Source organism: Diadema antillarum, unplaced genomic scaffold (assembly GCF_040938485.1).
Source record: "Diadema antillarum isolate AM-2024a unplaced genomic scaffold, OU_Dant_1.0 scf00000029, whole genome shotgun sequence".
NCBI lineage: Eukaryota > Metazoa > Echinodermata > Echinoidea > Diadematoida > Diadematidae > Diadema > Diadema antillarum.
Genome location: NW_027270918.1, coordinates 6,155,850 through 6,181,291, shown reverse-complemented (window position 1 = coordinate 6,181,291; position 25,442 = coordinate 6,155,850). Strand labels below are relative to the sequence as shown.

The following is a 25,442-nucleotide window of genomic DNA, read 5'->3' as shown; positions in this document are numbered from 1 at the left end:
AAACAAAACAAAACGCCCCTTTGCCTTCCAAACGGCACACATCCATGGGTGAATACATCATCGGATAACCTATCGTGAATTCAAGTCAAGCCAGATCTTGCGATGGCTTTTATTAACTCATTCATTGTGGCAAAAAAGAAAGAAAGAAAAAGACCGCTCGAAATATAAAAAAAGACAACAAGCTTTCCAATAACATTCAGCCAGCCCGAAGCCCATTACAAATCGCTACATCGCTATATACCTCTTCTGTCGATGTAGATAATGGACCATATTCACAGACATTTGAGTGACTTGGCGAAGTTTCTGTATACGAGGGAGAGTCATTATCTCCAGCTATTCGAGGTAGCTATCATACTCCGAGAAACCTTCGTTACCTTGGATACTATGATACTTCCATCATCGCTGGTATGATCTACCTCCAACAGTGAAAAATGTCAAGCGATCGAATCTTCACATCGATCCGAAGCCAGAGAATGTCTGAAAAGTATCACGACACGGGCAGACAGAAGTATTATAACCAAATTAGAAACATCGAATTGTGAATGACCCAATAAACCATTAATGACAACTGACGCACAACAAATTCACGAAATGAAACCACATTAATGTCAACCTATTGAGGTAGGTAGTGACAGAGAAATAGGTAGACAAAGAGACTGTAGTCGGGCTAGGATTAAAAAAGAATATCTTAATTTAAGTCATTAAATGAGTTTCCAATTTCGCTGTAGTAATGCCTCTTGATGGTGTATAGTAGCTATCTCTCCAGGGTCCTCACAAAGAATATTACACTGGATTATTTCTACCTATTTTACACAAAATACAGTTTCAATTATACGGGACAGAAAGATTTGCAATAGATGATACATTACCGATAATAGCGCCCAAAGTACAATTTAAGCATACTATAGAGAAAAATTACTATCTATTATGTAAGATAAAGAGAATTGCATGAAATATATTATTCTTTGACGATAATAGTATACCCAACACAAAATAGAGTTTAACTACAGATTGAGAGATGAAGACCCAAACTTATAGCGTTGTCTGAAACTCTTAACACGGAGGTACAAACAAACATTATTTTGTTTGTATACCTCCGTGAGACTCTTAACCTTTTCCCTTACGTCACTATACTTCAACATGGTGCCAAGAGTGTCCTCCTATCACTGATCTGGAGAAGATATCTGTATGGAATTGGCCCTTATAAGATGTTTGCATCGACAAGTGATCGAGTGATAATGATCCAAACTTACAGGATTGCTGCAAAACTCTTAAACTTTTCCCTTTTATGTACTAATTACATCGAGTATTAAAACGCAATGCCACTGAGAGTGCCCTCCTTCTCCTTGATCTGGAGAAGATATAGATGTATTCGGCACTTTGATGTTTGGATACAGAGATGATGATCAAATCTTATTACAGTGTTACTGTAAACCTCTTAACTTTCCCCCTTTATGTAACAATATTAAATACAATGCCACAAGAGTGCCTCCTTGATCTGGACAGGATTATTATCCGCCTGTATTCGGCACTTTGGATGTTTGGATATAAAGATGATCAAAACTTAGGCCTATCACAGTGTTGCTACTTCTTGTATGCAAACCTGTTAACTCCCCCTCCCCCCGTATGAATACCTTTTAAACACAACGTCACTAAGAGTGTGCTGTTCTGAAGAAGATATAGGCGTGTAATCGGCGCTTTGGATCTTTAATTTGAGTGCACTTATTATACGTTGACATCCCAGTGGCCCTGATTCTGGAAAAAGGTGTATGTGGATGTCCAACCGCACCACCACTGTCACTGCCATGTGCTATTCTTTGCGTCAATTTAAAGAGCATCCAAGCATGGTTATATTACTATGATATTTTACGTCGTAATCTGGAGAAGATATTTGAAATTTGCTTACTTCTGTATGGGCATTTCCGGGCCTGATATACACATACTTGGGAAACATACCATCTGATACTTGGGTATCTAAAAGTAAATACATTTAAAATGTAAATCACAGAATAGTAGCAATACAACCCACAGATCACACAAGTGAAGTGCATGCAAAGTAGAAGAACACGTTTCGATGTAAAGTTATAAACATGTAAACCCTGTAAACAATAACAGTTATGAAGACCATGAGAGGTATAATTGATTAATATAACATTAGCTTTAGTTATAGTCTCGGAAAACATCCATAGAGTAGAATGAAAAACTGTAAAAGGGAAGCTGAAGAGGGAGAGAGAGGGGGAGAGGGGGAGAGGGAGAGAGAAAGAGAGAGAGAGAGAGAGAGAGAGAGAGAGAGGGGGGGGGGGGGGGGGGAGAGACATACCGGTAATGACAGGTAAACGATCGGAGAACGAAAGAGAAGGGATTAGATACAAATTTTTTGTCAAAGGTACCGTGACGATCCCAGCTTGTTCAACGACAGTATAAACTAAAACACCAAGTAGTGTATAATAACGCATTACTCACGCACCACTGTGCAAGCGAGAAGGTATAGTTGACAACTTTGACGCCAAAAATTACATGCCTTTTCAATCATTATTTAACTTTCATGATAATAGCCCCGTACCTCCCCCCCCCCCCCTCTCTCTCTCTCTCTCGCTGAATTAGAACAGTGCGACGGAATGTCAACACGCTGAAAATGTGTAAAAACTGAAGCTTCTGTCATGCATGCATCTCATGCTAACAGAAAATCCCTTACAAGGTAAGATCTGCAAGTTGATTAACGCTCATGGGGGAGAAAAAGTTATCATTACGTAATGCCTTTATGCAAGGTTATGCAAAAATTGTGTCATATTACAATATTGCATCATGCCATAATATATCGTAACATACATATTCCATTCTCACTCCCTTTTTTTCCCCGGATTTTTTCCCCCGGATTTGATGCGCTTAGAAAACATCAGTATTTACGCTCTATATAAATGTTATTCATTATCATTATCATTTATCAAAATCATACATCGTCTATCATATCGTCTACCATATCGTCTATCATTGTATATACATATTTTTTTTTTTTGCCTCTGGTGGTCCATTTGGGCTACTAAGATCTTTTTAATCTGAAATTTTTTATACCCCAAAAATTGTAGTGTTCCGACGAAAAGGGAAAATATCAAAGTTTATTTTTTTAACATTAGCTGCCCGATCGGGCTACCAAAAAGATAACCTTGTTGAAAGTTTGGTGGCCCAAACATCAGTTTTTTAGTAGCCCAGGGCCACTGGGCCACCGCTGATGTCGATCTCTACCTATGATAGTTTATGATATCATAACATATCACATCATATCATATTATCTGTCATATCATATCATGTCATATCATAATCATATCACATCATATTACATCACATCACATCGTATCACATCACATCGCATCACACACATCGTATCACATCACATCGTCAACACATCACATCGTTTCACATCACATCATATCACATCACATCGTATATCACATCACATCGTAATCACACCACATCGTATATCATATCACATCGTATCACATCTCATTGTATATCACATCACATCGTATCATATCACATCGTATCACATCACTTATATCACATCCTATATCACATCACATCGTATCACATCACATCGTATCATATCACATCATGTCACATCGATTCATATCATATCGTATCGTATCGTGTCGTATCATATCATAACGTATCAAATCACATCGTATCATATCATATCGTACCATATCATATCATATCGTATCATATAACAAATCACATCATATCATATCATATCATGTCGTATTATATCACATCGTATCATATCCTATCATATATCACATATCATGTCATTATTATATCATATCGTATCATATCGTATCGTATCATATCGTATCATATCGTATCACATCACATCACATCACATCACATCATGCTGGAAAAAAAAAAAAAACTCTCCGTGGCTATCAGCAAAGTGATGCTTTCGGGCTTTTAATACCCATTATACCAACCTCTTTTCTTAGTGTATTATGAATGATCATGTTTAATGCTATTCATCTCTCACACTAAATATGTTTGACGTGTTGCCCATTTTGCATTGATTCAAGATACAGGAGCTTTCGCGTCTGTATCATGTTTACATTAACGAAAGAAGGCATGAACTTAAACAAATCAAAAATATCCCATCCACCCCTCAAAAAAAAAAAAAAAGGCGATTCGCGTACACTCCACCATCGAAAGATCAAAAGCAGCAACTTGATGACATTGCAAAGTCGAAAGCTATAAATTCTTCATCCGTTTAAAGTTTTGTTTAATGGGAATAGGGGGACATTCATTTTCATTTCTTCTGATTGTCTCAATTAAAATAATTTGGGGTCATACTGGGACTCGTAAAAGATGATACATAATGAAACTGAAACTTTCGGAGGAGAGACTGGACAGACACCAAATTCTTCGCCAAACAAAAATGAAACTTCGTCTCCTTCTTGTTACAAAGCAATGTACTACCTACTATATACAACTAAAAACTATACGAAAATCTGTAGCGCAAATGGGGAGGTTTGCTGACCAACGAGGGGAGGGGTCAATTTTAAGGGTAGATGGTATCCCACCCATCCCCGCAAGAATCTCCGCCGGTAAAACTCTAGGAGAGTCATGGGTTTTGTTGTGTGATTATTAAATGTTTATCTTTTTTTGAAGAACCATATTGTAGCTGCCTCTCCTATACAACGAGAGATAGTACATTCAACATTAATATTCTGTACATTTGAACATAATGATGACTGGCGGGAGAGGGAACATACCGAATGTTCCACCCGAAGGGTTTGAAATGCTATGAGGGAGGTTATAAGTCCCGAGACGAAGTCGAGGGCAGCCTCCCGAAATAGCATTTCAAACTTTGGTACATGTTCCCAACAACAAAAGTCATCATCTGTTCTATTATACGGGTCAGTCAAATACGTCAACGTCAACCACCAGCACAACGCACTCGATCGCTCGCGCAGAGCCAAATTCACTGTGCGCGCTCGGGTCCATTTGTTACGTGAAAATGTTTTCCCATGGGGAGACCATTACAAAAATGTTCTGCCCATGGGCGACATAACCAATGTGCCTCCATCACGTGACTGTGTTTAGTCAATCACTAACCGGTATTTGACTAACCCGATTTAATATAGTCAAATAATACCCAAACACACGCACTAACCGTGAATATGACATATTTGGTTTTATAATTCGCACAATAGGTCCACGAACTGTGACTTGACTTTCCCCTCATCGAACTTCATCTACCCCACGCTCGTATTTAAGATATACAGCACATCGAGGACTGAAAGCAAAAACAAACAAAACAAACAAAACAAAAAAACAACACAAACAAATAGTGTGACGTAACCAGAAGGGGAATCTAATTTCTCCAGAAAATATGTGTAGGCCTACTTAATAATGAGCAAATAAAATGATAAGCTTGTTCAAATCATTACCATTGTGGTAGATATTGCTCTTGCCAGCAGTTATAGATTTAACAATGATATAAACGATGACAACAACATAGAACAGTATGGCGTCAATAATAATGACAAATGATTATGACCTGGCTATACACGTTTTCTGCTTCTACTGTCGTATAGCATGCAAGCCAAGGACACTAAATAGCATGGTATCTACCAGTGCATGACCATGATTCTGCACCTCAGCATATCAAGATTATCATATTTCGTCCCTATAGGTAAACCATAATAGCTGAAAATATAATGATGATGATAACCAAATAATAATAGCAAATGATAACGCTTATCATCAAGATGTTTTTATCGTTACATTATTAATGAGAATAAAGGTAAGATAGCGATAAATATCATCAACATCAGATTGATCAATTAGCCTAGTTTTTACACATAAATCGGTTTCACAGCTGCATGTTTACAAGAGGAATAGCAGGAGAATCAAAGAGCTAAATTGGTCTTCTTAGGATAATATTGTCTTCCAAAACTGAATGCAAGTGAAAGGGATTATATATAGTTTTGGTTGAGACGGACAGGTTTCTAATATCTTTTGTGAGATGATAAGAAACCTCTCATGAAACATGAAAGAACATAACGTAATTCCAAGAGGAATCCACCATTATTCATTTGACGAAAATTGGTTTTGAAATATATGGCTGAGATATCCAAAACAGAGAGCGATCCTAACAGAAAAGTGGGACCTAACTTTTATTTCGATCGCTCTGTTTTACTTTGTCTTTGGATATCTCAGCCATTCCAAAACCAATTTTCATCAAATGAAGCTTGAATTCTTAGATTGGTATGCTCTGTGCTATGTCATAAGTGGTTTCTTGATATCGCTCATTCCTCATCTCTACCGATACTTAGTGTATCCCTTGAAGGTGCCATGTTTGATTGAAGCTGACCTGTAGTCGAGAAGCGAGGTGCCCGAGATTGGGGAGCAAAGTCAGCTGTCACTGTAATAGATGTTAGAGCGAGTACACGGAGAATGCGTGCTCATCGTCTGCAATGCTGATGAATGAAAAACCGAGTCGGCCAAAGTGGCAAGGTGAGGGATGAGTTCTGAATATGCTTGAAAGTCATGACCATAGTTTCAATTGAATTTAAATGGTATGAGTGTTGTTTTCAGTGGGAGCAAATGCATGGATCACATATAGGCCTAGATGCTTAAAAAATTTAGGGTGTGTACAGTTCTGGTCGAGGCGATGTTTTAGCTTTTAACATTTTGGGAGATATTAAGAAACCACTCTGAGATGTCAAAGAGCATGCAATTCTAAGGGATATCAAAAGTTTATTTGACAAAAATGGGTTTCGAAATGGTTGAGATATCCAAAAGCAAGGTGAAACAAAGAGATCCTAATAAAAGGCGTGGCCTGTCGCCTTTTATTATTATCACTTTTTGTTATATCTCAGCCATATGAAAACCAATTTTCATCAAATGTTGAATCCTTCTTAAAATTAGGCCTACATGCTTTTTCATATTTCATAAGAGATTTCTCATTATCTCACTTAGGAATATGTTCAAAACATGAATCCCAACCTCAACCAGTACTGTACAGTCCTGGCTTTAAGCAACTTAGACCGATTGGGCCTACTCTATGCTTCAAGTAGATATACTGATTCAAATCAGGCCGCGAGAATGGAAGTTCCATCTAAATCTAACCGATAAGAGAATGATTGGATTTTAAAGTTTCACATGTTCTAGCGTAGCTTTCACGAGTCATGTTACACAGTTAAGACCACGTAGGCCCACATTATAATCATAGATTAGGAGAGGCGACAATACAGATCAACTCACTGTAATATCATAACAAATCAGATCTTAAGTCATCTTTAAGATCATAATAATTTATGTTTTAAAAAACTTATAACATAACAAGCAAACATACAACTTTGCTTTTGTTATCCCCATCCACTTTCTTGTATTTATACAGCTGTTTGTGATAATTTATACATGTTCATCTGAATTATCATGTTAACGCAGTATTGTAGGCACCCCCTACTGTTTGTTACTATTTTTAATCTCAGTTGTGTTTTGTTAATATTTTACCTTGAATAGAATACATCGTAATTATTTTCAGCACTATAGTTATGACTGGAGACACTAACATTGATGATGATGATGATGATGATGACCCACAGCATTTGTATGGCGCCATAAATCTGTCATAGAAACATTCAAAGGCGCAGACATTGCACAAGGTCATCAACGCTGGGCATTTCATGAAGAAATGAGTTTGCATAATAGAACCAGTCAAGCCATTCGTTTCCCTCTTTTCATCTCTGTCATTTATTTTTCTTCATATCTCCTTGCAATTTCGTCCAGTCTTGCAATGAAAATATAAGAACACAGGACAACTGGTGCTTATCAATCCAATCGTATCGCATTGTTCAAGAATCAGCATCGCACGCACTCAGTACGAAGTGGTGGTGATAAGCGTGTCAACCAATCAACGATCGCCCAGCGAGCGACCGTGGGATTTTCAAACTTTATGTTGACATGATATGACGAGAGAGTGACTGCAGTAATAAAACATCGTTGCCAATATGACGTTTTCTTGGGAAATCGACGACGTTGAATCACTTCAGCTCATCGTGAAACGAGAACTGAAAAACTTAGGTATAAGAATATCCAAGAAGAAAGACGTAAATCGCAGTTTTCAGGCTCACGTAAGTTTGGAAATTTCGATGTTTTATTCTTCGTTTGTGGTGATCTGTGATATCGATATGGTACGTGTAGCGATGTGTGTTGTGGGTTAGTCCCAAACGCGTTTTCCTGTGTCTTCCCAAATCATGAAATACGAAGTGGAGTACATGTATGGACACTCTGTACGCGCACGCCGACTCGACCGTACTGTGCCTGGCTGACCTGCGGCTGTTATGGAACGCCACCGTAGCCGTTGATGGTCGATAAACAAGTTAGCTACGTAAAGTTGAACCATCTTCTGTGATCATCATCTGATCACATTATGAGGGCAATTCCATGAAAAATGGTACCCAGGGTGAGAAAGTGAAAATCAACATGATCAACATCAAGAAACAACTTACCTAGACAGAAAGATCCGTCTGTCCGGAGGACTCTTTTATATTTACAGGGGATCCGTGAAGCCAGACACAGTCTCCGCGGAACATTTCCCCGACGGACAGATACAGACTGATCTTTCGGTCAACAACTTACCCTGCTGGAAATATTCAGGAAGGGCCTAGGGTTAAGCATAGAACTTAGAATAGATACCGGTAACTTAAACTAACTAAAAACTAGGTTCTAAATTCAGACAGAAAAATTAATCTGTTTGTCCAGAGGAGTGTTTTATTACGTGGTACTAGAATCATTTTTTGACTTTTTATCGGCTTTCCTCAGCTCAGCCTCAGGAGAGGATTCTGTGAAGCCAGACACAGTCTGCGTGACAGGCCACGACGACCAGCAGATACAGTCAAACATTACAGATATCTTTCGGTCAAAACTTAATTTAACTGCGACCAGCCCAAACGTGATTGCGAACAATTTTCAACAGTTGAATTACAACAAAGGGGCGGATCCATATCCAGGAATTCTGGAAAGGAAGGGGGGGGGTGCAAAATAAACAGATTCTTATTAAAGGGGGATGCACGTACCTTCTTTCATTTTCTTCTTTTTATTTCTTTTGTTCTAACAATAAAAATAAAGGGGGCGCCCGGTGCGCCCCCTGGATCCGCCACTGCAACTGTACGAGAGGGAGCGCCCCGTATAGTATGAGACAGAAAAATCTCTGTCCGGAGGAGTTTTCATCATTTCTTGACAACGACTCTCCTCGGAGGGGATTCCGTGAAGCCAGACATTGTCTCTGCGGGACCGACCAGTCTTTCGGTCAATAGTAACTAGAGCTAGGAACACAGTAGTTCGAAGGCTTTGGCCTGTTAATATGGGGGAATGTACTGTATACGCTATATATTTCGCGGGGGTTTCATTTTCGCGAATTTTGCGATTCGGGAGCTATTCGCGAAATTAACAACACGAGAAAATATTACCTTCCAAAATGAATCCCTTGCCTTGATGATACGAACATTTCAGTACTAGTATACCATGTCACGGCTTACGTTACAGACCATACTGGCTAAGCTTGTTTACGCACGTCCACGTCTACTTGCGAATACTGTAGAGACCCAATCCATTATCGCAAGGGGACCACTCGTCAGAAATCTAGAACGGTTATCGTGATGGACTTAACCACTTCAAAAATGTTGAATTCTAACTTACTAGTTCGCAGAGTTTGGTAAGTTTTTTTCACGCAGTGTATTTTTTTTACTAGTATCATTCTTATTTGCTAGTAAGTTGAAAATTCACACTTTCTTTGTCACTTCATATTTTCTCTGGTCCCCCAATCGCGAATTTAACCACTCGCGAAAATGTGTGACAGCGGCAATTCGCGAAAATTTATGTACGCGAAAATTATAGCGTATACAGTATGCTGATAGGTAACGATAGTGAGAAGTTTTGTTTCCACGTTTATAGTATCCTCATCCTTGTCACAATGTCATTTATTTGTCTTAGCCTTTCATACATTACAAGTGCAGACTTTGTATCATTTCTCCAGGAGTCAGCAAATACATTGGCGCTCTTTGGGAAGACCCTGAAGGCATATTCCATCATCAAAGATGAAAGCTCCCATTGCTGTGTTCCAAGGTAAGAACATTGATCTAGGTTTGTATACTTAGTGAATTGAATTACTGTTTGATAAAGCAATTAAATGATTTACAGACAGAGCTAAAATGACAATATACCAAACTAATACACATGCATTGACATACACTGAATCATGATGACCAGTATTATACAGCAATATCATTCTACAGATTATCCTGAGTAAATCCATGAAGTTTTGGAACATTTGATTTTCTTTTTAACAATAACAGAGCTGCCAAATCTCCCTGATTCTGCAGGAGTCTCCCTAAAAATGTCAAAATCTGTTCATGTCTGAATAAGAGAATATTAAAATCTCCCTGATTTGGAAATTATTTTTGCTCATTGAAATGCATGTAACACATAGATATCTCCCTGATTGCTGTGTGGAATCTCCCTGATTTTGATGTGGGAATGTTGGCAGACCTGCAATAATCTCTGATCCTTTTACATAAAAAGAGAATATCCATTACAAACCTGAGCCTAAAGATACTGCTTCATTTAATTAAATCTAATTCCTATCTTATAGCTATTGTGGAATATAAAGCTCATATGTGTGATAGTGCAAAAAATTGATTACACATGTACATAGTGTATATGCATGTGTACGAGCTAAGCCCATGTATCTTGCCTCTCTTTAAAGATTTCTGGTGGAGTGCATCACATTTCTTGACAAGCATTTGAAGCAGGAGGGTATCTTTCGTGTTTCTGGCTCCAAGGCAAGGCAGAAGTTGCTACAGGTAACTTGATATGTTGTGTGATTTTGTTTTGTCTTCTCACGTCTTGTTTTTGCTCTTTCGACTTGACCCTTGAAAGGAATTTATTGAATTGCTAGTCCCTTTCTTCCTCAATTTACTGCTACTCAGTGAAAGTATATTTTTGAAGACATTCTTTTACAGCTGCGTTCTATAACAGTACAAACTGCAGGTCAACTGTAAAGCATTCCTGCTAGGTAACGGTAATGTTTTGGCAATCCAGTAGATTTTTTTTTTCTTTTTCATGCAAAGGTGTCACACTTGTGTCAACTTTTTGGATAGAAGAATGGTTGCAGTGCATGTTTATGATTGATGTACCATACAAATGCATTAGTCCATGCACTAACACAAAATTACTTGGAGCATCAATATAGCAAATAAAGGTCTGTCCATGCCTACAATTGACAATTGTGTCATCTTGCCTCTGTATCAGAAAATGTAATTTATATTATTGCATCATGATGAATAATCATGTGCAACATTTTTTTTTAAAGCCTGTTTGTTTTTGTTAAAATGTATTTTTGTGTGATAACATGCATTGATACTTTTTGAAGGAGGGCTTCTCAGAGATGGATTGCATACTTCCGGCAGGCTGGTGGTCGATGAGGGATTTGAGCATCAGATATAGACAAGCTGATTTTTTTTTAAAGTTAATTATTCCTATTATTTATTCATTATTATTATTTTTTTTTGCATGACATCCTAAAACCAAAATTTTGAGCACCATGGCAAGAACTATTTCGGATTATCCATTCCACAGGAAAAAAAACAAAACAAAAAAAGAAGCCAAAAATGTATCAGGGCAATTATCCCCCCCCCCCCCCCCCCCCCCCCCCCCCCAGATACTGGTTAGTGATATGAGGTGAGAGTAAAGAGTAGGGTTAGGGTTCGGTTTAGGGTTAGGATTAGGTTTAGGATGAGGATTGGGGTTAGGGTCAGGGAAGGGTCTGGGGTAGTTGCCCAGGGGGTAAAGAAAAAAGAAGGCACTGTTGTCATTGTAAAACATGGCAGCTGCACCCTCAAATAGGTAAGAAAATCATGGAACAATGAATCAGAAGTGTATTGCACATGATTTCTTTCTTACAGCAAAAATTGGAGAACGGCCACCCGATTCCTCAGGATGCCAATGCAGCTGATGTCTGCAGCCTCTTCAAGCAGTTCTTCCGGAGCCTGCCGGAACCGCTGCTCACGCCCCGCCTCCAGAGTGCCCTCCTGAAGGGCCACCAATCGGATGATGCCACGGAGCAGCGCTGGATCATCCTCAACATTTGCTACCTCCTGCCGCCGCTCCACCTCCAGACCCTGCGATTCCTCATGCTCTTCCTGCACAAGGTCGGTGCCCAGAACGAGCACAACCGCATGGATGCCTCCAATCTGGCAAAGGTCTTCACGCCGAACATCATGGGTGAGATCACGCCGGCGGACAAGAAGAATCCTGACAGAGTGATTGCCCTGCAGACATCGGTCGTCAAGGTGATGATAGAGAATGCCAAACTGATCGGGGAGGTGCCTGATTGGATGATGGACAGAGTTATGATTGCCGGCCATGGCCGTTCAAGAGAACACCTGGATCGTCTGACGTCGGAGGATGAGCTGGAGAAAAGTGATGATAACCTTGAGGACTCCAGCCGTTCTGTGAAGAGGCGGAGAAGGAAAAGTGGTTCATCTTTCCAAGGTTAGGCAGATGGCACCAAGTCCCTTTATACTGAAATATATGTGACATACATTGTATGATCTATTATGTATTTCAGAAACAATATTTCTCTCAATGAATTTAAAGCACAGGGTAACTGTTTTCAATATGAGTCTGTTATCAAAATTTGCCGACTCAAAAACCCAGTCAAAGTTTAATTTTATTGTCATTGATACTTTTTCTTTCTGATAATAATGCACAGTTTATTAAAGGAGTATGCTAAACCCAGTCAGTGTAACCCAACATGAGATAAGTTGAGGGGGGGGGGGCATAGATAATATTTTGGCCTTGAAAGCATTGTACAGTACAAGTACACTCCTCCCTATATCAGGGGCATTAAATGCTGATCAATACCTCATGGTTCATTGACTTGTGGTGATTAACTAATGGAATGGCTTGCTCTATTAAAGAGTGACAAAGGCAAGCATGCACTTAGGGTAACTCATCAGTGTCACAATTTTGTAAATAAATTTTGAGAGAGATCACTACATACCCATAAAAGCAGTCTCTCTTTACATTATAGACTAGCATTGCTGTATTTCACATCCTTCAGAACCATGGCTGCAGTGTTACTTCTCCAATAGGAACAAGTTATCTCTGAATCTCCTTTTTTCTCACAAGAAAGTAAAGCAAATATCAAATAACATGTGAAGTCCAGAAGGAAGGAAAGAAAGTCATGTGTGATGGCATGTTTATGTGACATTTTTATCCCATATTGGTTAAACGTGTCAGTGTAAGAGAAACCCACCTTCATGGAACAAATGCATGTCATCAAACGACTGAAATATCAGTGAGTTTGTGGAATACTGCAAAACCAGAAATTTTTGCATTCATGAAATTTTCAAGAATTTCGTGAAGGGTAAAATGCACCCAAAAGTTTTTGTCTACGCAATGCATTGAATGCCAGTACAATGCAGTATGCCATCTTGGTCAGACATTAGGGAATAGTTTATGCCACACACAAAAAAAGGAAGTCGGCTCCAATTCGCAAAAATTTCATTCCGCGATTGTTTCTGGTTGTGCAGTGTCCAACTCAACATTGACGAAATCAATCTTATGCAGTGCAATTAATCTAATACATCTCAATTACAGTTCAATGCCTATAGAGAGATTTTGTATGCCACAGTCAACTGTAATACAGTGCACTCCCGTTAAAACGAACACGGTTATAACGAAATTTCGTTATAACGAAGTAAAACTTCTGGTCCCAAAATTATCGCCATTAATGTCTATGGTACAAAATTCGCTTATAACGAACACGGTTATAGCGAAATTTCCGTTATAACAAAGTCTTTTCCGAGCCCCACGGACAAAGAAAAACAAAAGAAATGTGCTCCGTTTTAACGAAATGCGGATCGCTTTCGAAAATACGTAGCGGAACAAGCATGGGCGAACGCTTCACATCATGGTGTGTTCCCTCCTTGTGTCACGCACAGTTTCCGTAAATTTTATGCTCTCTTCAATGTAATATCAAAACGAAATTTAAAAGGTACAGTGTGCCATCCCATTTCACATAGCTGCATAGTGTAAGATGAGTATTCAACAAACAGAATATGATATATGCGTGGTTTCCTTGTTTTAGTGAGATATTGTATTTGTTCGGTTATAACGAAAGAAAACTGCCGGTCCCGAGCATTTCGTTATAACGGGAGTGCACTGTATAAATCTAATTTGGAGATAGAGTCTCCCTGATTTCTTGATATTTTTTTACTTCCAATATTACATGATGATTACATTTTGCCCAACTCTCTAAAGTCTCAGTTGTAATAGTCACACCCGAACAGGCTAGGTCATCCTAATTCTGCAGGAATATCTGTGACAAAAAGCAAAGCACTTGACAAAACAAAACAATGAGTTTTGCCTTCTGAATTGAATGCAACACACTCTCTCAGGCATCTCAGCAATGTTAAAAGTGAATGTTACATTGCAGTGGAACCCTGCACCTGTTATAAGTCAGAATGTACAATTGTATTGGGCCCTGTAGTTGAATAAGGTTTTAATCTAAAGAAACTCTGAACTACCTTGGAGATTTGGACTATAATAATCTACTAATTAACGTGGATATATGTGAAACACCAGGACTTGATAGACTTAATTAACTTGAAATGCTTGCAAGTAAAATGTCAATGAAATGTCATCATGGGTTAGTTATAGAAGATGACTCTGCATCTTGTTAACATTGCATACCAACATTTTGTAATGTTTCTTACAGTTCTTGTGAATGGTCTTGGTCACAGTCTTGGTATTCGCAATGGCCCAGCTTCTGGTAAGTGTACACTCTGTGTTTTAAAACATGCATCTCCCTTTGATCAAGTGCTATCATCTTGATTACGTGGGATGATGGATTCTACCCAACTTTACATTGTTGATTTTGCAATAAAAAGCACTTGTAATTATTGTTAGTGCATTGATCATACATGATTGCTTAAACTAAACTTGGTAATCTAGGTGGGGGTATTAATCACATTTAGTGATAGCTTTAGTTTTGTTTGTGTGTGTGTGTGTGTGTGTGTGATGAAAAAAAGAATCTCACTGTGCAAGTACGTTGAGCTCCTGGTCATGTCTGCACCAGCAGCTATGGGAATAATATGATATTTAGAATAGATGTATTCAAGTTTTGTGTTTTTATGAGTTACAGACAGTCTGCTATTTGATAGAGTATAGGCTTTCTCAGCCATACAACCAGCAATTTAGAACAAATAATAATTTTTTTTTTTTTGCATTGCAATGTATACTGACATTTGAAGATAGGTGATTTTTTTTTCATGTCATTCACCCTTGCACAAACTTGTAGATATTAGGAATGTCTGCAGAGCTAATGAGAGATCCTTCATTGATTCCATTTCCTCAGAGACACCAAAGATCATGAAGAGGAAAGCTAGTGAGGACCTTGGTGGTTCAGTTCTATCCAGCAAGAGGTGAGATATTCCTTTGGGGAGAGTTGGCATCATTATATTCCAATGGATGAACACTGTGTTGATATTACAAGGTGCTTCCATTACAACAAACATGGTTTCACAGAAATTTTGCTAGAACAAAGTAAAAATTCAGGTCCCTATATCATTAATTTTCATAAAGGTCAATAGTGCAAAATTCCCTTTGATTATAAAGAAATTTCAATAGGACAAAAGAAACTGCTGGTCCTGTCAGTGTTCTGTCTGGCTATGATGATGTCGCCGATGATGATGATTATTAATATTGTCATCATCATAATCATCATCATCAACATTATTATTATCACTATGATATAATATATTACCAGTGTTGATCTTCCTAATGGGAGAGCTGGTATCATAAACTCCAGTGCATGTACACTGTGGCCAAAAAGTATTGTCATGGCTCAACTGTAATCACTTCACCAAGGTTTGTGAATGCCATCACTGGTCTTAGAAACAAGAAATGGACATGCCTGAGACGAGTTGCACTGCTTCATAGCCACAACCCATTTGTGTACATCAGTTGGTTGAAAAAAAAAATATAGTCATAATGTATTTATTTTTAGAACAGCAATCCATTAATGCAAGTATCACTGACATCAAAATTGTTATTACTTCCTGATTTCAGATGTTGACTTCTGCCTTTTGTAATAGCCAGTCCTTATATATAATCATTCTTGTAAGCCTTGTGTATTACCGGAAACTCTAATCAAATGCGGATAATGAGATACATATTCACATTGTCCAATTTCATCAGAGATAACATCTGAGCACCTTTTTAAGTGTGCAATTATCTAAAGCAATTCTATGTGATCATGGATCTTATGTTGTTATCCTACTGATGGACCACTTTTGTGGACAACTCTATACATTTCCCAGGAAAGCCATGTTGCATAAGATGACGGTGGATCCCCAGTTCAGCAAGCCAGGCCTTCATCTCCACAAGTCTCAGCCGCAGGGCTCTGGGACACCTGTCACACCCCTCCAGCCAGCCAGACCAGCCCTGGGAGAGACAGGTACAGTCCACCCCCTAGGGTTAATGGCTCCTCATGGATTCACCATGGCCTTAGCACCCTACATCATGAATAATCTATTTCAACTCTGTAATGTTTTTAACAACATGTTGAGAAATATTTACATAATTTTGACAGACAGTGTATCTTCTCTTCATGGAGAAAATGTTGATAGTAATTTTAGTATATGAAGACAAATTCTTACTCTATCTCTTGATTTCTTCAATTTTTTTTCAATGACTTAGAAAGAAGCTTGAAAAAGATAACTGTGTCAAAGCAGTAGATTTTACATCATTAAAACAATCATCAACAGTATTGAGTTAAGATATTAATAAAGAATATATTGGAATATATACCTTGCACGTATGTATCCTCCATGTACTGTGCATGCATATGTCCATCACAAATCAAACTACAGGTTTATGCTGATGTAATTTAGATTGCATCAAATACGATTTTACATATTTCTCAATCAACGTTTATCATTTTGTGATTGACTCAGATGCCATCACTGCAGACGGGGAGACCCTCTTCCGCTTTGGAACGCCCTCCATTGTCTACGCCGACGACTCGTTTGCGGGACACACTCCAAGCAGACTGGCTATGAATGAGATGATTGGCTCAAAGGGTGGTGACCACTGGCAGGAGACGCCAAAGAGCAAGCTGAGAAAATTCAAGGAACTCAGTGCGAAGAAGCTGAAAAGGTACACTTCCCACACAGTTGGACCTGGAATACTGGTCATTAATGATTATATGAGGTCAAACCTCATATCACCATTTGGCAAGTAAATAGAAAGCAGCATCTGTAAGAAAGCTCTTTTATCTTGTCATAGTTTGGGTAGTTTTTAGTTTTGTATGAAAACCTTCTGAAAATTAAACTGTGTGTTTCTTTCGGAAAGGTGCACTTGACTCTGCCAAACACTTTATGCTATATGTTGTGGTAAGATTCTCCACAAAAAAAGAAAAATGATAAATAATACCCGTGGCTTGACACATACATATTGACAGTCATTTGACCCAATGATGTTTGAAGGCAATAATGAAATCACAGAATTTTCAGCCTGTCAGCCTGAAATTCTCTTGACTGGCATTAGCTTTAGTTTTCAATGTAAACTGGACACAGTTACGTGATATCAACTATAACAATTTGAACGAGGGGAAAGAGCTTTTTGATATTGATGGTTCTAAATTCAAGTGCCATATTTGAAAGCTGTATAATTTCCACATCCGTCATGAAGCTCATGAAAAGATGACTAGATCCACTGAGACGGAGGAAAATTTGCTGAGTCACTTATTACGCATCTATTTTATTGTAGAGTATTGTCTGTTTTTCCTCCATGTAGAAGGGGAAAATGCAGCATAGTTATAGGGAGCTGACATAGACACCTTTTTGATGATGATTATAGCCTATTGCTCAGAAAAATTAGTACCACCAAACCTCATATTCTTTTGTTTCCTTTTCGTTTTCAGGAGGTCCATTGTACAAAGTTTTGAGGAAGGCTCTTCTGTTTCAAAGTCTTCAAAGGGAAGCAAGGTAAGAAACACAGGACAATATTTATTAATCAATGTCATCAACTCATAATCTTTAGAGCTGGTATCACACAGAATATAATTTTGCTTTTTAATAGGTAACATTTGAAGTTACAGTATCTCACAAAAATATAGAATAAGATAAGACAGCAACAAAACCCAAACCAAACCAAATGAGTTTATCATTCATACATTGCAATAATAAATAATACTCAATCCAGTCACTCAAACTGACGTGCTCCAGAAACAGCCAGTAGACACCATTCATTAGATAACCAGTGAATTCCCTGAAATCTAGTTGCTGTGGGTAGGTAGCTCTGTACTGTTTCTTTCTGATTTGTCCTATGCATGCACAGTATCTGTTTGGATCGATTACAGAGAATCTCTTTCAATCATATGCTCTCTTTGTTCATATTGAATTTGTTTGTTTTCATAAAATCTCTTATATTTGCTAAATTTATAAATTATTCTCAAATTGGTATTTAAAACCTCATAGAAATTAAAGTTCCTGACATTTCTTTCTCAGACTGGGAAACTTTTCCAATTTATGGAGACTAAATAAATTCAACCAGGGCCCCGTTTTATCAAAAGATATGATCACTTATAAATTCCCTTACCCCCACAGGCTGCCATAGACTTATGATAGAAATCAACTATATAATCAATTATAACTCTTCATAGAACATGGCCCAGTTCTATGCAATCTATCTCATTCATTAGATATGCATTAATATTCAGAGGAGCCAATTTGATGACGACATGGTGATAATCCCTGCAGCCAAAGTCCCTCACGACCTGATGGGATGAGATGATAGTCCGTTCTTGATCTCTTTCAAATACCATTTATCATGACAGTATGCTTCGTCTCATATCTCCTAAATGATTGTTTTTATCTCTCGCAATGATGATTGATACCAAAACCACTCTGAAATTCATTGGAAAAAACAAACAAACAAACAAACTGAAGCTGAAGTCTGGTATGATGCCATCACAGCAATGAATCCTCATTTGAGCTGTCACAAAACTCAGAGCTAAAACTTGAATCAGTCCCATACCCAAACACAAATCTTGGTCTAGTTGAAGTTAGGACAAATTGTGACAGCAACATGACTATAACAGCAGCCACCATGGCAACAACCAATTAGTTTTGGGTTTCTGTTTTATTGTAAGATGTTGTTATGGTAACTATTTTATTTCGGAAGTCTCGAAAGAGACTACGATGCATAAAGAGTAATAATAGGAGAGCCCGCACGCGCGTCCAGCAATACGTTCGCGTTCGTTCCAGCCGACAGGAGGTTCTCCTGCATAGCTCCGCGGTTTGAAATTTTTCCATAAATTCATCGCCGGAATTTTCCTTCTCGCGAGAAATTTTGCTTCGCCGGTCATCCGGAACCTACTGAGAAGTGTTTTGACGCATCTTTCGAGCCTAAACGTTACGGTGGTTCGATAAATATGAGCTCGAAAGAGCAGCACGATCCATCCTTCGCTTTACGTGCTACACGTGGACAGGAGGTCTGTGCCACGAAGTCAGAGTTACCACCACCAGCGCCTCCCTCCGGCGATGCCGGTACGGCGCACGTACAGAAGAATGTGAGCATCGGAAAGGCTCAAGATTCAGGGAAGAAGACGATGAAGAAAATTCCCAAAAAAGCTCCTCATACGGTATCAAAAGCCCCTTCCGAGGATCGGGCGTCTACCTCCGGGGACGTTAGTTCTCGTCTAGACAAACTTGAAAATCTCCTCGCCGAAGTGGTGAAACACCTTCCCCAATCGCATGATAAAACCACTAGCCGTGCTGCTGTGGTACATACAGGCGCGTCTACATCGAAATCTACAGCGGAGGAATTTTCCCGCTTGCCTACTAACGTCCGCCATTTTGTTGGGGACGATTTTGATACGTCTACGTCTGAAGACGCAGAGCGTGATGGACCGTTCGATTTTGACGAAGGGGTGGAAGAGGTTCCCCCTGCTGCACAGCTACCACAGTTGGCAGCCAAGTATGCTATCCCCCTCGGGATTGGGGAGGCAGTTGACGAGGAAATCGCAAAATCGGTGAACTACTTTATTGGCAACAAACTAGAAGATAAAGCCATTGAGGAAACGGTTGAAAAATACCCCCCACCGAGCAACTGCCCCCACCTCGATACACCTAAAGTGAACGCTCCCATTTGGGAACACTTGCAGTCCGTCACGCGTAATCGTGATTTGAAACTACAGAGAGTGCAGAAATGTCTGACTCGCGGTATTGGGGCTCTTCTTCGCTCTCTCGACGCGCGAGATATCTCCGAGTCTCAGCAAGACGCACTTGCTCTATTGAGTAAGACAGACGAGTTTGCATTGTACGATACCTTCGAGAGTATCTGAGAAGGACTCAGATCATTAGGAAGGACCAAAAGTATCTGTTAATAAGTTTTTGTAAACCGTATCACAGGGTTTCTACCCAAACTTTGTCACGATGGATTAAGACAGTTATGACAGAAGCTGGGATTGACACCAGCATGTTCTCGGCACACTCCACGAGAGCAGCCTCAGCGTCTGCTGCCCAGAGGAAAGATCTGCCTGTACATGAGATTTTGGCACAGGCAGGCTGGAGTAACGAGAAGACATTTCAAACATATTACGCGAAACCCCTCAGGAATGAGAATAGGGGTTTCAGCCATGCAGTATTATCGTAAAAGGTAAAGCCATACATTGTACCCCTTGTGGTAATTATGGTCATTGGCACAGTTCTGTGTGGCCAAGAAATGTGACTACCAGCTTCAAAGTCTCCTATTATTACTCTTTATGCATCGTAGTCTCTTTCGAGACTTCCGAAATAAAATAGAAAATTTAAATGAGAACTTACCTGTTTGAAATTTAAATTGTATTTTATGAGGAAGGCGAAGGAAGAGACTACAGTCCCTCCTCTCCCACCCTTCTTCATAATCTCAGGTAGTTCTCAATAGCAGTAGGATGACTGCTGGTATTGGTATTCACATTTTTCGGAGCTACTAATATTGCTGGACGCGCGTGCGGGCTCTCCTATTATTACTCTTTATGCATCGTAGTCTCTTCCTTCGCCTTCCTCATAAAATACAATTTAAATTTCAAACAGGTAAGTTCTCATTTAAATTTTCTATTTTAAGGAGCTATGGACTGATTTTTTGTGTTTATTGTAACCATTGAGAATCTAATATTGAACATACTTGTAGCCCAACTGATGTGCAAGTGTGTGACTTTACATTTGATGATTTGATACATTTCAGACCCCACTCTGCAAGAAAAAGGACACCAAAGATGTTGGATGGAGGCTGGCCAACGCTTCCCCACCAGAAGGTGCCCTCGACACCATGAAGCTCTTTGAGGCGCCAGTGCGACCAAGTCCAGACTTCAGCAGCCCATCACGGCAGCGCAGACACGTCAAGGCCCCCAGCTCACCGGCCCGGCTCCTCACTGGGGCATCCCCCGACCTACCCCAGCCCTGCAAGAAGCGAAATGTGGAGGGGTGGAAGGAGGCACACACACCCGTGCGTCAGGGAGCGATAAGGTTCTCGGCAGGGGAATCCCCCAGGGTTCTCATTGTGGATATGCATGACGGCCAGGCCCAATCCCCGAAGGTTGTTGTGGTGGACACCCACTCGGCTAAGGGGGAAGATCTCACTGAAGAGTATGTCAAGAACCAGCAGGTACACACCTCCCACTTGATCGGCAGGCAGCTGGGAAAAGAGCGAATCAGTCCATCAGTGACGGTGTCGCAGAACACCAGGGAAAAAATTAAGGCTGCAGAAAGTGTGTACACCACTCTTGACTCTGATGATACATTGGAAGCCAAGAGGGGTCCTGGGATGGCTAACTTGCAGGCATCTTCCATGGACAAAGAGCAGACAGCAGGAGCAACAGGGAAGCCACTGATGCAGTCAGTGAGTCAGGTTAGCTTGTCCAGTGTCTTGTCTGGTATCAGCAGCTGCAGCCAGAAATCAGAGTTCAGTCAGTTTGGGGTTGAAGCACTTGCATCATCGGAGAACCAGCAACAGGCCCCATACCTAGAAACTGCCATTGGCTCTCCGTGTGTTGTTGAGTGTGTAGATGCAACAACCAGACCACAAGAAGATCCTGTCAGGCAAGACCAGGATGGCATACAGGATGTGGACACTAAGCACTCTTTTAAAACAGCAGAGACCTGTAATAGTACCCCTGGGAATGCCTCTGATGAGATGTGTAGTGCAAATGCTGAACCGATTTGTACTTCTGGGAAGAGTGACATCGGTCGTGGCCAGGAAGAAGGTGTCCAGGAGTTGATAAGAACTGTGAAAGATTCCAGCAGTCCACCAAACCGAAATGAAGTGGGTTTAGGAGATTCCGTCACTGCTCCTGCATTTGGGAAGCTCTCCAAGTCTGAGTCTCAAGACAGTGGCAAGGGATGTTCCATGGAGGATCTCAATGAAGAAGAGGGTGATAAACACTCATTGAATTCAGGTTGCCAAGCCCAAACCATTGTGACAGAGGAAGTGGACGTTGGCATTGGGGTCGGAGAGGGTGAGGCCGGAGACGTTGTAGAAAATGGAGATGTATGCAAGAGGGGAGAGTCCAATGACTGTGCAGAAATAGTTGGCAAACTACAAGTTGAGGATGAAGGGATTAGTAAAGGAGACTGTACTGCAAATTGTGATGATTTCAGCGGTGCAAAATCACCACAAGAGCAAAGCAGCTGTGGGGAGTTGCTTGATATTGAGATGGATAAAGAAGAGACTAAGATGGGAAGTTCATTAAGTGATTCCTCAATAGGACAGGATCATGGTGGCAGGGACCAGGACATCTTTAAGATTCCTGGGAGCTGTGCCCACAAAGCTAAGGACAAAGATGTGTATGACATTGTTGAAGCTCTAAGATCTGACTTGAAGAAAGCTCCGAGCCAGTCGCAGACATTGCCAGTGGCTGGAGACCTGCCGGCGTGGAAGGGCAAGCATAACGCTAGCATTGTCAAGGCCAACATCAAGCTGTTCAATTCCATCTCGGCGAGCCATCAAGAACTGGACTCCATTTCGAGGGGCGTGGAGAGAAAGCCCCGAACCAGAGGAGGCAGTCAGAGGGAACCAACAATCCATCCCGCACCCCGTACTCCGCTGACCAAATCAACCAGCATGGACAGCGGTATATGCAATGTCACCGCTACCATGGCGAAGGACTTGAGGAGGAGAGACATGAATGACTCCTTCCTGGCAGCTGTAGGAGGAGAACCCAACAAGAAGACAGTGTCTTCCTCTGCCTCAATGGAGGACATCTCAACACCAAAGCAGACTAGGAGTGGCTCTTCCAGGGCTGGTGGGAAATCTCGCTACCCAATTCGTGGGTCACAGTCAATGCAGGACATCAGCACACCCACACATGAGAGCCAGTCCTTGACTCGACGCTCTGAGAGAAATACCAAGGTTGCACCAGACACATCAGTAGATAAGAAAGGGGCAGATCTTGCATCGACTCCAAAGAAAGCTGATGAGCTTACCACACCACGTTCCATCAAACGTCGCCGACCTGTCTCACAGAAGCAGAGGACAGCCTTCCTGGAGAGAGAGTCTTTTGCCAAACTACAGAGGCAAAAGTCCTTCGACAAAGGGGAGGGCGAGGCTGTCACTCCACCAGTCAAGCCCCTGGGTGACAACAACTCTCCTCAGCTGGGTCGGCCCAGAAGGCCTGCACCGCTCGATCCTCGCAGAGCCACCCCACTCACTCCTGTCCACTTGGCCCAGAGGACAAGGATTCGCGGTCAGGGTGGCAGGAAGGCGGTCATCAAGCACAGATCTCCTGTGAAGCCGGTCAAGCGGCTGGGAAAGTCTCCCTCCCCTGCCAGGTCCAGACACACCCCGGAGCGTGAGAACAGGACCCCAAAGCAGTACCCGAGGTCTCCTCGAAACCCTCTGACGCTCTCCTCACCGCAGACTAGAAAGTCCAAAAGTGCTGTGCCTGTCCATGTCAGAGAAGAATGGGAGTTGTAAACATGGAGCTGATCAGATGAAATAGAATTTTAAAAAGGTATCAATCCTTTTATTTTCCTGTAGGCATATGAGGAGATGATATACATTTTGAGTTTGGTAGATTTGGAATGATCATTCCAAACTCAGAGTGATTTTTTTTCTTTCTGTTATCTCATCCTTTTTCTGTCTCTTCAGTTCAATAGCTATACGGCCATATTTTAAAGTGATTTATGAGATATTACAATTTGTATTCCATTGGAGTTTGTTACTGTGGTGTCTTAAAGCAAGATGTGATCTTCACTGAATGTCTTTGTGTTTGTTGTGGAATTATATCTGCTTTCTGTTTAAGATAAAGTCTCTTATAACTCATGCTTGCCTTTTACCTTCATTTCATCGCTCATTCCATGGGCTGGTGGAGATCAAAGTCCATGTCACTTTTCTTCTGTCATACACACTAGTTGTCTTCATTGCCTTCTTCATCTATCTTAAGTGAAGTCTGTTATTACCAGCAGCATAATGTCTGTAGCAAGGGTATTTTAGACCATAGTCCTGAGATGGTGAAATTACTGTGATCATCAAACTCATACAAAGACACTAAGGGGCCTGATGTGTGAAATTCCTTGTCTTAAACTTCAAGAACTTTGCTATGATGATCTGTCTTTGACTGTGTGAGTTCACAAGACCAATACAAGTGACCATATACTGCAACTCGAGTCAGCAAAGGTGGTCATCAAACCTGTCTGAGTTGTCTCTTCTGAGCTTTATATTGTGATGACATCTGTACATGCTGGTAAAGTATCTTTCACACTTGAGAACAAGCTGTTTCACACTGTGGCCAGGTAAATCAAAAACAGTTAGGAAAATTGAACTCTCATTGGATTGTCAAGATTATAAGGTATTAACCCCATTGTGTATAGGCCTATAATATTGGTGCAGTATTGTCCTTATATGATGTTGGAACCAAGTAGTGGGTATTAAAGAAGTTCCATGAATTTCATTTGGTCTTCAAATAGTTCCACCTGTGTAATCTGGTGTCCTCAGCTGGGAATTTAAGGTTACAAGTACTATATTGTATTTAATGTAAATATGATAATTGTCAGGAACTCAGACCTTTTCTTTCTGAATTGCATAAATATGACAGAATGTAAAGAGTCAATATTTGTAAGACTCCAAAGAAGGGTTCATTATACGCTTTGTCCCACAGTGTGTGTGTGTGTGCTTGTTTTCACATCTTTTGATTGGAATAATCATTCCATGTACTGTTTGAATATGATGAGTGTGTGATGTGTAATTTGCTTGTAGAAAAGGTAATCAGGTGTTGTAATATGAGCTTGAAGTAAGCCACGATATTAACTCGATGCAGACAATTAACAGTAAATATTTTTGTACATTACAATGTACCTTGTCCCAAAATCTGCTTTTAGATAGCAATTACATATGTATATGTG

At 40.3% G+C, this 25,442-nt stretch overlaps 1 protein-coding gene across 1 annotated transcript; it reads left to right on the top strand.

Moving 5' to 3' along the window:
* The first annotated feature begins 8,003 nt into the window (after window positions 1-8,003).
* LOC139738601 (uncharacterized) lies at window positions 8,004-24,022 on the top strand. Its single transcript, XM_071649220.1, has 10 exons — window positions 8,004-8,126; window positions 10,034-10,119; window positions 10,760-10,856; window positions 11,958-12,546; window positions 14,777-14,830; window positions 15,380-15,482; window positions 16,380-16,516; window positions 17,016-17,217; window positions 17,984-18,047; window positions 21,289-24,022. The coding sequence occupies exons 1-10, from the start codon at window positions 8,004-8,006 to the stop codon at window positions 24,013-24,015; spliced, it is 4,182 nt and encodes a 1,393-aa protein (XP_071505321.1). The 3' UTR covers window positions 24,016-24,022.
* Window positions 24,023-25,442: the final 1,420 nt, after the last annotated feature.

Excerpts from the sequence above, each read along its gene's own strand:
- LOC139738601 (XM_071649220.1), top strand. The coding sequence starts at position 8,004 with ATGACGTTTTCTTGGGAAATCGACGACGTTGAATCACTTCAGCTCATC. Across the intron at positions 8,127-10,033 it reads ATCGCAGTTTTCAGGCTCAC|TCAGCAAATACATTGGCGCT; the intron begins GTAAGTTTGGAA and ends TTTCTCCAGGAG. Across the intron at positions 18,048-21,288 it reads AGTCTTCAAAGGGAAGCAAG|ACCCCACTCTGCAAGAAAAA; the intron begins GTAAGAAACACA and ends GATACATTTCAG.